Source organism: Diaphorina citri, unplaced genomic scaffold (assembly GCF_000475195.1).
Source record: "Diaphorina citri unplaced genomic scaffold, Diaci psyllid genome assembly version 1.1 scaffold759, whole genome shotgun sequence".
In the NCBI taxonomy this organism is placed as follows: Eukaryota; Metazoa; Arthropoda; class Insecta; order Hemiptera; family Psyllidae; genus Diaphorina; species Diaphorina citri.
In genome coordinates, this window is record NW_007378192.1 from 33,874 (window position 1) to 49,346 (window position 15,473).

General features: G+C 39.0%; 2 protein-coding genes across 2 annotated transcripts in view; both read left to right on the forward strand.

Moving 5' to 3' along the window:
* LOC103511855 overlaps positions 1-15,473 on the forward strand; it is a 42,507-nt gene that overhangs the window by 22,755 nt on the left and 4,279 nt on the right. Inside the window, exons 6-18 of the mRNA XM_026825482.1 lie at positions 254-499; positions 4,023-4,156; positions 4,613-4,749; positions 5,129-5,309; positions 5,396-5,493; positions 5,729-5,812; positions 6,702-7,394; positions 7,649-7,723; positions 8,958-9,059; positions 9,639-9,789; positions 10,277-10,397; positions 10,815-10,928; positions 11,084-11,267. Coding sequence (XP_026681283.1) covers positions 254-499; positions 4,023-4,156; positions 4,613-4,749; positions 5,129-5,309; positions 5,396-5,493; positions 5,729-5,812; positions 6,702-7,394; positions 7,649-7,723; positions 8,958-9,059; positions 9,639-9,789; positions 10,277-10,397; positions 10,815-10,928; positions 11,084-11,267 — 2,320 coding nt within the window. The remainder of the gene's footprint in view (positions 1-253; positions 500-4,022; positions 4,157-4,612; positions 4,750-5,128; positions 5,310-5,395; positions 5,494-5,728; positions 5,813-6,701; positions 7,395-7,648; positions 7,724-8,957; positions 9,060-9,638; positions 9,790-10,276; positions 10,398-10,814; positions 10,929-11,083; positions 11,268-15,473) is intronic.
* On the forward strand, positions 6,832-7,496 carry LOC113468519. Its single transcript, XM_026825486.1, has 2 exons — positions 6,832-7,308; positions 7,393-7,496. Exons 1-2 carry the CDS (start codon positions 6,906-6,908, stop codon positions 7,443-7,445), a joined length of 456 nt encoding a protein of 151 aa, XP_026681287.1. The 5' UTR covers positions 6,832-6,905; the 3' UTR covers positions 7,446-7,496.

Here is a 15,473-nt window from a genome sequence, read left to right on the forward strand (position 1 = left end):
TACGGCCTACTACCATTTTTTGGTATGTAGGTATACATAATACATATTATACTTTCCATAGAAAAAAAACAACTCCATGCCAGCCTAGTTGGCTTGAAGGTTAGCGCACCTGCTTATTTGTAAGCGCTAGGTCGCGGTTTCGATTCCCGCCCGGGGCGAACTTTATACTTTACAGATAAGGTTCGTTCTCGGAACGGCTAGTTCTCCAGTTCCAGCCGTTCTAAATCACCCTTTCCATTATTCTCCTCTTCAGGGTATGCTACACGCTTAGCAACCGTCCAGAGTCTGCCCTACACCATAGGGCGCGGGGTTTAGGGCCCCCTGGACTCAATACAGAGGGCTCTGTAATATCCCTACGTAGTGCTGGTGATATATCTCTACCCCAACATAGTAGACATCAGAGGGGGCTGCTCCTACCACACACTGGACTTATTATACCATTGCGAGGACATAACAGGGAGAGTGGGGACTATGCTGCGTCCGATGTACAGAGCATATGGTAAGCAAAGGGGAGGTTGTGAGATTGCAGTCCTTTTTAATGGCCGGAAAAATTGGTAGAATACCTTTTCAACTAAGTACCCAAATGCCCAAATCCCACCAGCTTTTGAAACTTTTGAATATTGTAGCTGGGATTTCAATCGCTCAACTTTTCTCACGAGGCTGATAACGTGATAATGATAAAACTGTCTCAGTCAGTTACGCCTAGTAGCTTGGAGGGTAGCGCGTCTACCTTGTAAGAGCTAGGTCGCGGGTTCGATTCCCGCCCGGGGCGAATTTTATCCTGATGGGATAATGTTCGTTCTCGGAACCGCCGGCTTTATCCTGTCCTTCCTTCTCTCTCGCTTTCGGGACGATACAGTTCACTCCATTAAACATCTGGACAAAAAAAAAAAAAATATTACTTCCGGTCATTCTCCAATATTTTATCTGGCAATTGCAGATTCGACTTTAGACGTTGGAAAAAATCTTGTTCTAGGAATCTAGGCTTTCTAGGGAAACAGAGACTGATTTACCCGGGGTGGTCACCTACACTATCCAGCACTGATGCCAATGAACTTGTGGGAATTCAAATGAAAACTAGAACAATTCTGCCCCGATGGGAGATATGAAACAGAATAGGAGAGAGAGAGAGATTATACAACTTGGGATTGGGATGAAACATAATGATAGGAGGGAGGGAGATAGGGGGAAGAAAGAGGGAGGAGGAGGAGGGGAGAAGGGGAATAAAGAAAAGAGTTGGGTTCTAAATTGAAACAAATTTGATTTTCTTCTCGCGAAATTCTCTTGAAGATCCAGTCTCTCTCCCTCTCTCCTTCTTTCTTCCTCATAACTCTTTCTCATTTTCTTTCTTTCTCTCTTATCTCTTTCTCAGTCTCTCTCGCTTTCGATATTTTCTACTTACATCCTTCTCTTTCTCTCTCTCTCTCTCTCTCTCTCTCTCTCTCTCTCTCTCTCTCTCTCTCTCTCTCTCTCTCTCTCTCTCTCTCTCTCTCTTCCGTTTCCCTTCTTCATTTTTCTCTCCATTTTCTCTAATTCTCTTCTTCCTTTTCTTTCCCCAGAGAGAGAGAGAGAGAGATCTTATGACCTCTGAGGGGAGAAAAACTTAAGTAGTTAGAATAGAAAGTAGTTCCCCTTCTTCATTTTTCTCTCCATTTTCTCTAATTCTCTTCTTCCTTTTCTTTCCCCAGAGAGAGAGAGAGAGAGATCTTATGACCTCTGAGGGGAGAAAAACTTAAGTAGTTAGAATAGAAAGTAACAATAGCCGAGAGCTGTTGTAAAACTTATTTATTGGTTCAGGTCAAACGCCATTGCGAGGGGGTATGCCACCCATGTTCTGCCACCCAAAGGCCTAAATCTCCTTAACAACAGCCATAACATTAATGACTTGGAATGAACTTGGATTGTAGGGGGGGCGTTGTAACAAATGGGGAACAATAAGTTAAAATGGCCCCCCTATTGAACAAAGTAGCTACTTATTTTTTACGCCTCCTGTGTAGGGACTTGTAACTTGTAATGAAAACCAAAGGTATGCCGTGTACTGAGTTACTGACGAGTGTTTTGCTGACTTATCATATTCTGCCATTTGTGAACAAACCTGGAGTTTTATTTGAGGCGCTTTACATTTTTATATAAATAAGTAAAATAAGGTTAGTGCTATGTACAAAGCCTTCTTCAAAAAGAAACCTTTTGTAGATTCCAAAATTTTCTTGGAAAATAGATTTTCTTGAAAAGGTCGATTAATTTTTCTCTCTAAGATTTTTCCTTGGGATTCAATTTGCTCTAACCAGAACACTAGGAAAGGTTTGTCCATTGTACTCGGGTTATTTCCTTCTGTTTGCCTGCCTTTGCTGTTTTTTGGCCGGAACTGCAAGTGTATTTTTTGTCGTAGAGCCGCATTTCCACACCCCTCACCTCATTCATCAAGCCGCCTTCTCACAGTTTTAATTACTCTGACAAAGTTTTCGTCTCCGCCAGGCTCCGACAATCTTCTCTATAAAATCATATAAAAAAAGTGAACCATTTAAATCACTTGCTTTAATGAATCGTAGATAGATAAGGATTACATTATAATTTATAAATCTTATAATTTTACCTATTTCCTAATCTTATTAGTTCTTATTCTTATTTCCTAATCAACAGGTCTATCCGCTAGCCGACCGACACACTCCAAAACTTATAAACTAACTTGAAACTTATAGGTACCTACCTAACTTATGTGTTCCATATTTCGGGAACTTTTCATTTTTGTCCCATAAGAAACTTTTTTTTTATGTTTGCACATAATTTTCCTCTGAAACTTTATTATTATTATTACTATTATTTTTTTTGCTCGAAATTTAAGAAAAGCGAAGGGGGATGAGAGGTAGAACTTTATTCCCCTCTGCATCAAGTATAGTACACACCAAACAGTACTTTCTAACATTTTTTAATGAGTCTCTGAGATTTTTTTACTTCCCTTTGTTTTTTGTAGATTTTTTCTGATTATTTCGAGACATTTCTGTTGGCAACTATACTTTCCTCGAGATATTTTTTCCGATCAATTTGATCCAAAAAACGCGAGAGAGTTGTACAATATACAAAATGTACATACCCATGTACATAAATACGTAATGTATACATTATGTACCTACCTTGTATTAGGTGTTGTGGGGTTCTCTTGATTTTATATTGTGAGAAAATAAAATGAGAGGGAGAGAGAGACGGTAAATACTGTACTGTACCTACTCTGTACTGATGTAATATATGTACCTGTACCTGCCAGCTTCTTTATTTCTCTCTCTCTCTCTCTCTCTCTCTCTCTCTCTCTCTCTCCTTTCCCATTGAACAATTCTCTTTGTTTGTTCATTTTTCTTCGTATTACATATAAATATTCAGCAAATCCTTCATGAAAGGTCTTATTGGAATAGAATGGAGAGAAAGAGAGAGAGAGAGAGAGAGAGAGAGAGAGAGAGAGAGAGAGAGAGAGAGAGAGAGAGAGAGAGAGAGAAGAAAATAAATGAGAGGGAGAGAGAGACGGTAAATACTGTACTGTACCTACTCTGTACTGATGTAATATATGTACCTGTACCTGCCAGCTTCTTTATTTCTCTCTCTCTCTCTCTCTCCCTCTCCCTCTCCCTCCTTCCCCATAGAACAATTCTCTTTGTTTGTTCATTTTTCTTCGTATTACATATAAATTTTCAGCAAATCCTTCATGAAAGGTCTTATTGGAATAGAATGGAGAGAGAGAGAGAGAGAGAGAGAGATGGAGAGAAAGAGAGAGAAAAAGAGAGAGAGAGAAAGTGAAGTGGAGCTGGTTTGTTTTATTATTATTTAAGGTAAAATTTTATTTTTCTTCTGCGTGTTGTAAGAGAGAGAAAGAGAGAGAGAGAGAGAGAGACCAAGAAACGTTAGGTATACATAACTTGTTAAGCAAAAAATCGTGTGTAGAAAAGGAGAGTAAGAAAGAAAGTGAGAGGGAGAGAGTTTTATATTTTTAGGGTTAGAAAATGTTGGATGTAGAGAAATGAATATTTCACCAGGGTAGGAGGGGGAGGAGGGAAGGGAGAGGAGAAATACAGGAGACATCCAGGCAGATATTATCATCCTAGGAAACAGCATGCTGGAAGAGCACCGCGGTCCAATAGCTCCGCAGAGAGTTTACCCAGCACTTGTAGTAAGTATTAGCGTTTACCCAACCCTTGTAGTAATAGTAAGTATAAGTACCTATTGAAATTTACCCAGCCTTTCTGTATTAGAAAGGAAGTACCAACATATTTGGCTCCAAAACTAGAACAGGAATTTCAAACGCGCAACCCGACAGTTAAAAAAAATAATAATGTACAAATACTAGTGGATCAGTAAACTGGAAAACGTACTCGGAAAAATTCGCCCAAGGTGCCTTCAATGGGTAGATTGGTTCAAAATTTACTGAACAAAATGACTTGTGTGCTAAACATGTTTGCCAATTTTCATCAAAATGGAATCAACCTTTCGGGTGTTATGCTAACAAACAAAGTAAAACAAACCAAGTTTTAACACCGATTGAAACTTCTAATCAACTTAATTCGTTTAAAAATTAAAACAAAATAAATGTAGTTTCCTAATCTCATCATGTTTTTTTCTCCCACAGGTAGTCAAGTTCTATTGGAGGATAGAAAACCAGCAGCCACTCTAGGAGGTGGCAGTAGCTCTGTAGTGATGACACGGGCAGTAGCTCTAGTAGATAATACCAATAGTCCCTATGATAAGGAGGCACTCAAGTTTAAGGTAAGTTGAGGCTAGGTAAACACTAACCAACTAGTGTAGTATTTTGGTTCGATGAACTTTAAAAGTTGCTCGGGGGAAAAAGAGGCCCCTACAGGGTACTTTATGTATCCCACCGATTCTACAATCAGAAATCACGGTAGCGCTTCTCCCCGGCAAGTCAAAATCTAATGAACATCAAATTTCCTTACGGTTTTAATCATGGCAAAACATAAAACAGACTCCTACAGACAAAATTTCGTCAAAATCGGACAAAAGCCGTACGAAAGTTATGATAAAACAAACAGACGACCAAATGAAACCAAAATCGAGTTGAAACTTAGAACTTACTTTGTTCATTCATTAATCACATTTGACATTTGTATTGTATTTTATTTCACAGAAAGGTGATATAATCAATGTGATATCAATGTGTACCAGTGGTCTATGGCGAGGCTACTTAGCACATGATGAACACAAGCGCATAGGCACATTCAAGTTTATCAACGTTCAATTAGTACCACTGGAGACATCTGGTGGCAGTGTGGTGAACCATTACACTAGGAAATATAACGGACGTCACCACCATGGAAACCAGATGAGCGGACATCAAGCATCTCGCCAGACAACGCATAAACATCGGCCTAAGACGTTGGAACAACTGTTGAGAATGGAAACCAGATGAGCGGACATCAAGCATCTCGCCAGACAACGCATAAACATCGGCCTAAGACGTTGGAACAACTGTTGAGAACCATTGATATGGAGGTGAGTGGAGTGTGTATCTGACTTCTCATGTTATTGAAGTAAAAGAAGTAAAAATGACAAAAAAAATCGAAACTCTGTTTCGTGTTAGTATAGACCGGGGGGTGTCGCTTCGAACTCTTGACGTTCGCGCGTCTCCCGACACGCTTGGTGCATACTTTAGAAAATGACCTTAGTATCCAATTTAAAAGTTATGGGATTTACCTACTTAAAAGCTTAAAACCCCTATCTTTCACAGGAACACATGTCCGTATTTGTATTGAACGGATACGAAGATTTGGAATCATTCTGTGAAATCAAGGAAGAGGATTTGAACTATCTCGTTTTTAATCGCCGGAAAAATTGGTAGAATACCTTTTCAACTAAATGCCCAAATCCCACCAGCTTTTGAAACCTTTGAATATTGTAGCTGGGATTTCAATCGCTCAACTTTTCTCACGAGGCTGATAACGTGATAATGATAAAACTGTCTCAGTCAGTTACATTGCCAGGCACACAACATGTTCTGTGGTGCCTAAATTGTGTTACTTGGGTGGTTATCACGTGGCTCTAATATCTTTTGTTTACATTTTTTTTTCAGCTCCCGACTCTCATCAGTTTCCATGGAAACCAGCAGATCAGACCAAATAGATACTGAGTTATATCATAGACTGAGGTCAGCTCCCGACTCTCATCAGTTTCCATGGAAACCAGCAGATCAGACCAAATAGATACTGAGTTATATCATAGACTGAGGTGTTGTAATGTAAGTACCATTGACCCATTGACCATAACCTTACACTTCTGATACAGAAGGTCTCGGCTTCGTTACTTCTTAACACGCCAAAATTTTGAACCCAAGGGTATTTAGCCAACACCTGGGAGCAGCCTAAGACGCGTTTCGTTCTTATTTGAACTCATCAGTTAGACATAGCTCTCAGGTGCTGGCCAATAACCTTACACTTCTGATACAGAAGGTCTCGGCTTCGTTACTTCTTAACACGCCAAAATTTTGAACCCAAGGCTATTTTGTTTTCTCAAGTTTAACAGTAAAGCTGAGACAATAGGTATTAGGTAACCTTTATTTTGTGATCCAGCACCAGACTCCAGACTGGTGAGCTAGCTTAGAGGTAGATTGTTACAATCGCAGGTAATATAGGGGTCCCTGCCGTTCGGGTCCCGGTTGTCACATTTTGTCGCGTAGTTTCGAGATAAATGCCCATTTGTAGAAGCTTTTTGCACTTGATGATGATGATGATGATGATGATATCCTCCTAGTTGATTTCGATTACAGCGATCTCTTCTCAAGTTGTCACGGTTGGGTTTGGAGTAAGACGACGACGGTGATAGCGCTGATGACTGGTGAAACCCAGTTTGTTCTTGAAGGTGCGGTTGCAGGGTGCGCAGAACAGTTCACCACGGTCGTTGTAGGTGTAATGACTGGTGAAACCCAGTTTGTTCTTGAAGGTGCGGTTGCAGGGTGCGCAGAACAGTTCACCACGGTCGTTGTAGGTGTAATGACTGGTGAAACCCAGTTTGTTCTTGAAGGTGCGGTTGCAGGGTGCGCAGAACAGTTCACCACGGTCGTTGTAGGTGTAATGACTGGTGAAACCCAGTTTGTTCTTGAAGGTGCGGTTGCAGGGTGCGCAGAACAGTTCACCACGGTCGTTGTAGGTGTAATGACTGGTGAAACCCAGTTTGTTCTTGAAGGTGCGGTTGCAGGGTGCGCAGAACAGTTCACCACGGTCGTTGTAGGTGTAATGACTGGTGAAACCCAGTTTGTTCTTGAAGGTGCGGTTGCAGCAGGGTGCGCAGAACAGTTCACCACGGTCGTTGTAGGTGTAATGACTGGTGAAACCCAGTTTGTTCTTGAAGGTGCGGTTGCAGCAGGGTGCGCAGAACAGTTCACCACGGTCGTTGTAGGTGTAAGAGTAGATAAGTTTTGGCTGAGTTTTCAGCTGCTGGCGTTAGACTAAGGATATCAGGCGGGCGTTTTCAAAGTTAGTGACTGCTTCGTGTGTGAGTCTCCGCCAACTATCTCGGTCTTTTGTTTCTTCCTCCCAGGTTTCAGGAGCAATCTGAGCGGCAATCTGTCTCTTTAGGACATCCTTGTATCGTAGGTGTTGTCTCCCAATTCTTGCACTTAGTAATTACTAAAATATGTTATGTTTGTCATCAGGGAGGTGATACGATGGCTAGTCCAGGACATAGCTCTGACTACGCAGATGAAGATCTTATCACATTGAACTCCTCGGTAAGTACAGTACTCTCTTTCTCTAGGCCATTTTGTTTACAAATTAAGAATTATGAAGGAAAGATAAACAGAATAGACATATGTTGCCAGCACTGAATTGCTCGAATCACGAAAGTTAAGTATCGTTCTGCGTGGCTTACATCTAGACGGGTGACCTTTTGGCACAGCCTGAGCGGCTGGCTATTCTGGACCGCACTCTGTCTCAGGAATACAATTGAGAATCTGGTTGAACTCTCAGTCAATAATCATACTTTGTGTTTACAGTATAGTGGTTCCACCCCCCTCGCCCCCCGCACCAGGGTAGTGTACAGTCAGTAGGTACTCGTATCAGTGGGACATCCATTATTTTATCATCATTGATTTCAATTCCAAGTTTAGACATTTTGTTAGTATGATTTTGTACATAGCGTATGTAAAACAATTCCAATATCCTGTATCATAGAACAAATTATTACTTTTAGAACAAAATAAACTCGTCTTATTTTCTAGATTATTAATTCAAATTAATTTATTTTAATCCGAATGTGTTGTTTATTTACTTTTTATTATCAAATTCCCTCTATTCCCAGGGTAGGTACACTCGGAATATATTGTTCTGAAATTGGAGCAGTTTCGGAAAGGAAATCGAAAAAGGAGATAAGAGATAAGATATTGAACGGGGATTGGATAAGAGAAACCCATCCGTTCCGAGAACAAACCTCTATTTAAAATTTGCCTGGACGGGAATCAAACCCGCGACCTAGCGCAGTAATTTTAAATTCAGAGGACAGAGTAGGGAAATTGAACTCTGGAAGTAGAAATTTATTCATTTGAATATGAATTGATAGGTACCTACCTACCTACCTCGTAGGCATAGGATGTCGCCCTGTCGTTTAGTAAACAGGAGAGTGTGGGTTCAATCTTAACCTAAAAATGGAATTTATATCGTAACGTGCGTGCGTAGATTTGAAGCGAACAGCGAACTGCGAAGCATGATCCACTTCGCTGATTTCGCGCGCTTTTTAAAAATTTGGGATCGATATTTTTCTATAATCGAAATCAAGTATCGATGATTTTTATATCGAAACGTGAGTTTCGATTATGTAAACAAAAGTAATTTGAATTTTTTGAAATTCGAATTCGAAAAAAAAAAATCTGGCAAATCCGGCAATCTGTGCTAAAAATTGGCATTTCTGCCCAAATTTAGACAAATTCAGATTTTATTCAATAACTGCTTCAATATATTGTTTGTAAGACACCAGACTACATTCACTTTTTTGGAAATATTCGCTTTGAACTCTTACAATTTCGCATTCTAGTCAAGATGTCTAAAGCTGTGGACATGGAATTGAAGAAGGTAAGATGCACTGATTACTATTTCTTGGTCTTCATTCATCTCCCACAACTACTGATTGGTGGAAATAGATTCATTTGTCATTACTAGGATTATTAATTACTGTAAGGATGATGTTTCTACACACAATACCCCAAACACTGGTGGATCAGTGTAGAGGGAACCCCTAAGGCCTGATTGGGTCCAAATTTTCAAGAGAAAATGTCCTTTCTATGATGATGTAGCTGACTTCTCATGTTATTGAAGTAAAAGAAGTAAAAATGACAAAAAAAAAATCGAAACTCTGTTTCGTGTTAGTATAGACCGGGGGGTGTCGCTTCGAACTCTTGACGTTCGCGCGTCTCCCGACACGCTTGGTGCATACTTTAGAAAATGACCTAGTAGCCAATTTCAAAGTTATGGGATTTACCTACTTAAAAGCTTAAAACCCCTATCAAAGTACCTACTGTATTTTTCAATGTCTTTCATATGGTGTGTCAAAAGTCGGTGGTTCTTCCCCCTGTTGCCGCCCCTGAAACGTCCCCTCCCCTGGAAAATCAATCCTCTGATCATAAATCATTATCTCCTGTTTATTATTCACAGGAACACATGTCCGTATTTGTATTGAACGGATACGAAGATTTGGAATCATTCTGTGAAATCAAGGAAGAGGATTTGAACTATCTCAAGATATTGAACCCAGAACATCGCGCTAAGATTCTAGCAGCAGTACAAGTCATGCATGAGTATGAATGTAAGTCAGACTTTAACTTATAGATTTAGAGATTCTTCATTCGAAGAGCCTCTTTAGACTTTTGTTGGTATCACACCAAAACTGAATAGTTGCTTTTGCTTCCTGCACTACGAGTATAATTTCATTAAATTAATATTTTCTAAAAACAGTAGGTAGGTAATAGTAATAATAAAACCTACACGATGGTCGATCGACATACACGTCCACACTATAAACTTTTTTCATTCGACCAAAATCCTTTGATTAGACAATGAACATACAATAGAACCTCGATTATTTCAACTAATTGGGACCGGGGGTAGTTGAAATGATCACTTTCTATAATCTTTTCCTCTGATAAGATAGGATATAGGTACTTTGAAAGATAGAAAAAAACAATGGATTTTGGAGTTGAAATAATCGAGTATTTTATAGAGGTGTCGAGTCGATGTTAACCGGTATAGTAAAGAAAACTTGTCTCATATCATGTTCCGATTTTCCCCTACAGCTCCTGATGAAGATGAAGAAAGTTCGCTAGATGAAGATGACTCTAGTTTCTCTGGTAAACACGCTAGGAATAATCTGGACTCTGAGCACAGCACGGATGATACCCGGAGTACTAATACAACATCCACTACCATTGTATCTAATAACTCTAGCCTGGTCAATCATAAAGGAGAATATTTGCTAAATTTTATTCAAATTGGCCAAACCATTTAGGAAAAGGAGACATAGGTATTTATGTTTTTGCCTTCTGGGCCTCATGCTTTTATTGAGAATCTAAATTTGCTGCATAAATGAGACAACTGGCCAATCTATATCCTATGGACCAGTGGCGTAGCGTCCATGTAGGGCGTGTATGGCGGCCATACACTCAAAATTTACTCAAATACCCTTAAATATTGACTTTAAATAGTATCCTATGGACAAAGTCTAGCCCTACTTAACATACAAACCTAACTTCCACTTTGTGTTTGACATCTTTCCAGGCATTTGCAGAACTTCAAATCAAAATGATGGACACAAAGCCGGAGTACTAATACAACATCCACTACCATTGTATCCAATAACTCTAGCCTGGTCAATCATAAAGGAGACCTAATATCCACTGAGGTGTCGGATACTGTGGTCACTTGTGGAGATAAGGTGAGTACAAATTAGTGCCCTACACGCCTTACACTTGACTTTACACCACGCTACGCCACTGCTATGGACAGTGTCTACCCTTACTTAACATACAAACCTAACTTCCACTTTGTGTTTGACATCTTTCCAGGCATTTGCAGAACTTCAAATCAAAATGATGGACACAAAGCGACTCTAGTTTCTCTGGTAAACACGCTAGGAATAACCTGGACTCTGAGCACAGCACGGATGATACACGGAGTACTAATACAACATCCACTACCATTGTATCTAATAACTCTAGCCTGATCAATCATAAGGGAGACCTAATATCCACTGAGGTGTCTGATACTGTGGTCACTTGTGGAGATAAGGTGAGTATCCGGATACTCGGAGTACCAATACAACATCCACTACCATTGTATCTAATAACTCGCTTATTCTTTTGAACTTGTGTGCAAAGCCGATAGAAGCAAGCCTTAAAACAACTGCCAGTTAGCTAGTTTGGTTAGGATTAGGGGTCAAGAGGATTGGAACACATCACATGCCTTCAGACACACTTTATTTGTCAAGGGTCTGATTTTATTCAAATTGGCCGAACCATTTAGGAAAAGGAGACATATTTATGTTTTTGCCTTCTGGGCCTCATGCTTTTAATATTGAGAATCTAAATTTGCTGCATAAATGAGACAACTGGCCAATCTGTATCCTATGGACAATGTCTACCCCTACTTAACATACAAACCCAACTTACACTTTGTGTTTGACATCTTTCCAGGCATTTGCAGAACTTCAAATCAAAATGATGGACACAAAGCAAAAGCTGAAAATACAAGATATTCAAGTTGAGAATTTCAAGAAAAACAAGCACCATACTCAGCTTACTCTTACTGAAATTAAAGTGAGTTCTTTAGTTCTAATTTCCTTTCTTGAGCCTTCCTTTAAAATGAGCAAAATCCATTACATGACTGACTCGCAATACATGTGTAGAACTTTGGGCATGAAACAACCCAATAAAAAGAATAGAAAACATTAAAACTTGGGCTAAAAAATAATTGGTTGGTATAGAATAAAGGGATTTATTAGTCATAATTATAACTGTCATAAGATAGGTAGCTGACAAAAAATATGTTGAAGAAAAATAATTATAGGTAAATAATCCAATCAAAATTGTAAATTTTCATCACCTTATTCACAGCGACTGCAACCAACTACTAACACTTATGAATCAGTGGGAAGAATGTTCATCAAAACCCCTCATCCTGAAGTTGTAGTTAACCTAGAAAAGAAAGTCAAATCCTATGAGGAGAAAATAAAAGATATTGAGGTAAGAATAGAATGAGAATGTGTGGTGAACCTTAAAACAATAACTTTTGTGGATTCTGTAATCTAATATAAAGTCTGAAAAAGCCATTATACTGGTTCCTGCTCTAAAAATTGCTAGGTATTTGGTTATTCTTATAAGGTTGAATACCCATTGTGCAAGTCTTCAAGTCTAGTTTAATACCAACTCAACACAGAGGTTGCTTTCAAAAAAATAAATTGTTTTTACTTTTTCTTCCAGACTAACAAGAACTACCTAGAACGGAATCTGAAGGAGAGTGAGAATAAAAACATTCTGTAATCGTGTAATCTAATATAAAGTCTAAAAAAGCCATTATACTGGTTCCTGCTCTAAAAATGGCTAGGTATTTGGTTATTCTTACAAGGTTGAATACCCATTGTGCAAGTCTTCAAGTCTAGTTTAATACCAACTCAGCACAGAGTTTGCTTTCAAAAAAATAAATTGTTTTTACTTTTTCTTCCAGACTAACAAGAACTACCTAGAACGGAATCTGAAGGAGAGTGAGAATAATCTGAGGGAAATGGTTCAACAGAAGATGGCCTCAACATGATCTCTCCGCATTGTTACTCCAGGTTGTATGTGTGTGGCAATATTCCTTGCGTGTATGATTGCTTTCCATGTGGCCGTGTGCTTCTACTTTCACAAAATAGTACATGATGCCAGGAGGGAAAGAAATAAGACTCGCTTGCAGTATGAATAAATTTAATATTTTTTTTATTTCAAAAAAAAAATCAGTATCATTCACCTTCAAGTCTATAGTCTCATGTTAGCTCTAGTACAGGTCTTACGTATTCTTGAGAGTTCATTGCAACGGTCAATACATTAATTAGACTTACTTTATCATGGACACTCGTTGCTATCTTGAAAGCTAACGCTTGCCAGGCAAACACGCTACCCTCCACACTAACCACTAACCAAGCTGGCCTATCTCTTGAGTGAGGAAGGTGCAAAATATTGAACTTTATCCCTGCCAGACTAGTTAGCTTGGACAGTAGTGCGTCTACCTTGTAAGCGCTTGGTCGCGGGTTCGATTCCCACCCGGAGCGAACTTTATCTTGAAGAGGTAAGGTTCGTTCTCGGAACAGCTGACTTGCTCTTACCCTACCCTCCTCTTTTCACTGTTACAGACGACAAGACCTCTGTTGTTACAGTCCCCTCTACCAAATCCTCTTGTTACAGTTCCCTCTAATGCTCTTGTTACAGTTTCCTGTATCAAACCCTTTTCTTACATCGTTCCCTCTTGGAGAAACGAACTCACCTGGCCAGAGTACAAATGGCAGAAACCTCGTATAACTTTCTCCTTGTATAGATTCCCTGCTGATGTTTCTAGACGTCTGATGGTCTGCATTTGTCTGTAGTAGAGAAGTGCATCTTGCTTAGTGACCGTCACTTTATTGGACGGTCCTTCACTTAACTTGTGTAGTTTGAATGGTTTGGTTTCGAATGTGGCTTCACTGGCATAGGAACGTCCTGAGATTGACTTCAGCAGAGATTTGAGGGTCTGGAAAATATCACACGGAGGAAGAAAAATAACAACTGAGTCGCGGATGAAGTCGCTCAATGTCGTTCACACTATTTTTTATTTTATTATTATTATTATTATTATTATTATTATTATTATTATTATTATTATTATTATTATTATTATTATTATTATTATTATTATTATTATTATTATTATTATTATTATTATTATTATTATTATTATTATTATTATTATTATTATTATTATTATTATTATTATTATTATTATTATTATTATTATTATTATTATTATTATTATTATTATTATTATTATTATTATTATTATTATTATTATTATTATTATTATTATTATTATTATTATTATTATTATTATTATTATTATTATTATTATTATTATTATTATTATTATTATTATTATTATTATTATTATTATTATTATTATTTTTCTTGAATTAGAATCGAACCACCAAACCTAGTCCACCGCGCTAGCCGCTACATTACCGGTATAAATCAAAAGTATAGATACCTATCATCAGATTATCTCAGAGGTGTAAAGCTGTGTTCACACATAGTCGATGGCCGTCGGTATCGATCTATCGATTGACGGAGTGAAACTATGTTGTCGAGGCAGTGTAGGCGGTTCAATCGATATCGATTGATGTCATCGAACGGCCGGTCGACTATGTTTGGACACACCTCAAGAACTAAACGGGATTAGGGTTATAATAGTGCTTATTTATACTGCTCGCATAGGACTGAAAAGTCCCTTTACTCCAGCAGTAGGCAGCCAGCAGTTAGCAGTAGGGTTGGTGGTATGCAAGTCAGGGGGAAATAATGGAAACTTCCAAGGTTCCCATCTGAAAACGGTAGATACGTTCAGAGTTCCAGGCATCAATCACATACCTAATACTACGTTGTTTACCAGTGTATATCTACTTGTACCTGCTGACAGCTGTTTATAAGCAGGCTGAGAGTTTCTTACAGACATACCGACCTCCGACCTACCTGTATTTGCCAAGGTAATAAAATCTGCTCCAATCGCCGGGGATCGAACCATTCTGCCTCCCAATGTGACAACTGACTTTGAGATCAGAGGTCATTGTCATAGGTTAAGAAAATAATTTTTAATCATAACCAAGTTATTCTCATTAGACATCAGTACGTACCTTTTCCAAATGCTTTGGACAGACATTTTTCGTCGGACAGAACATGTTGACATACGAAAATCTATTCCAGCCCTATTCTCTCTCACTTTGAACAGTTTTCTGAAAACTGAATGCTTTGTTTAGCGAGACACACAAATAGACACGGTATTGGCCGCCGTCCCATATTTCACATCGATTGTAGAGTCGTGACAGTGCTTCGAGTTTTTTACGGACGAAACACGAAATACATATCAGAGGGAAAAATTTATCTGCTAGGATTTAACGTCAGGTGCTTGGAGATGGTCTAATTCGCATGTGCAAAGTGCTTGTTCATAAAGAAAAACAAACAACTTTCAATCTGGGAAATAAGGAGTGGTATACAGTATACGCTACCTAGGTGAAGAGCCCACCTCTGTGACCGAGTGGTCAGAAGCACTGGCTATCAACCCGGAGGTGCTGGACTCGCATCCCGACCAGGGCGGAAATTTTCTGACCAAACTTTTCCATTCTTGGATGGGCATGGATGTATAACAGACCCCAAATCGAAGAGAGGAGGACAAGAAAGCCAGCCGAACCCAGGAGGACGAACCCTGTCAGTTTAAGTT

What these genes read in the sequence shown, in the direction of transcription:
- LOC113468519 (XM_026825486.1), top strand. Translation starts at nt 6,906, where the DNA reads ATGACTGGTGAAACCCAGTTTGTTCTTGAAGGTGCGGTTGCAGGGTGC. An exon ending in GTTCACCACGGTCGTTGTAG is followed by an intron (nt 7,309 to 7,392) that starts GTGTAATGACTG and finishes CGGTCGTTGTAG; the next exon opens with GTGTAAGAGTAGATAAGTTT.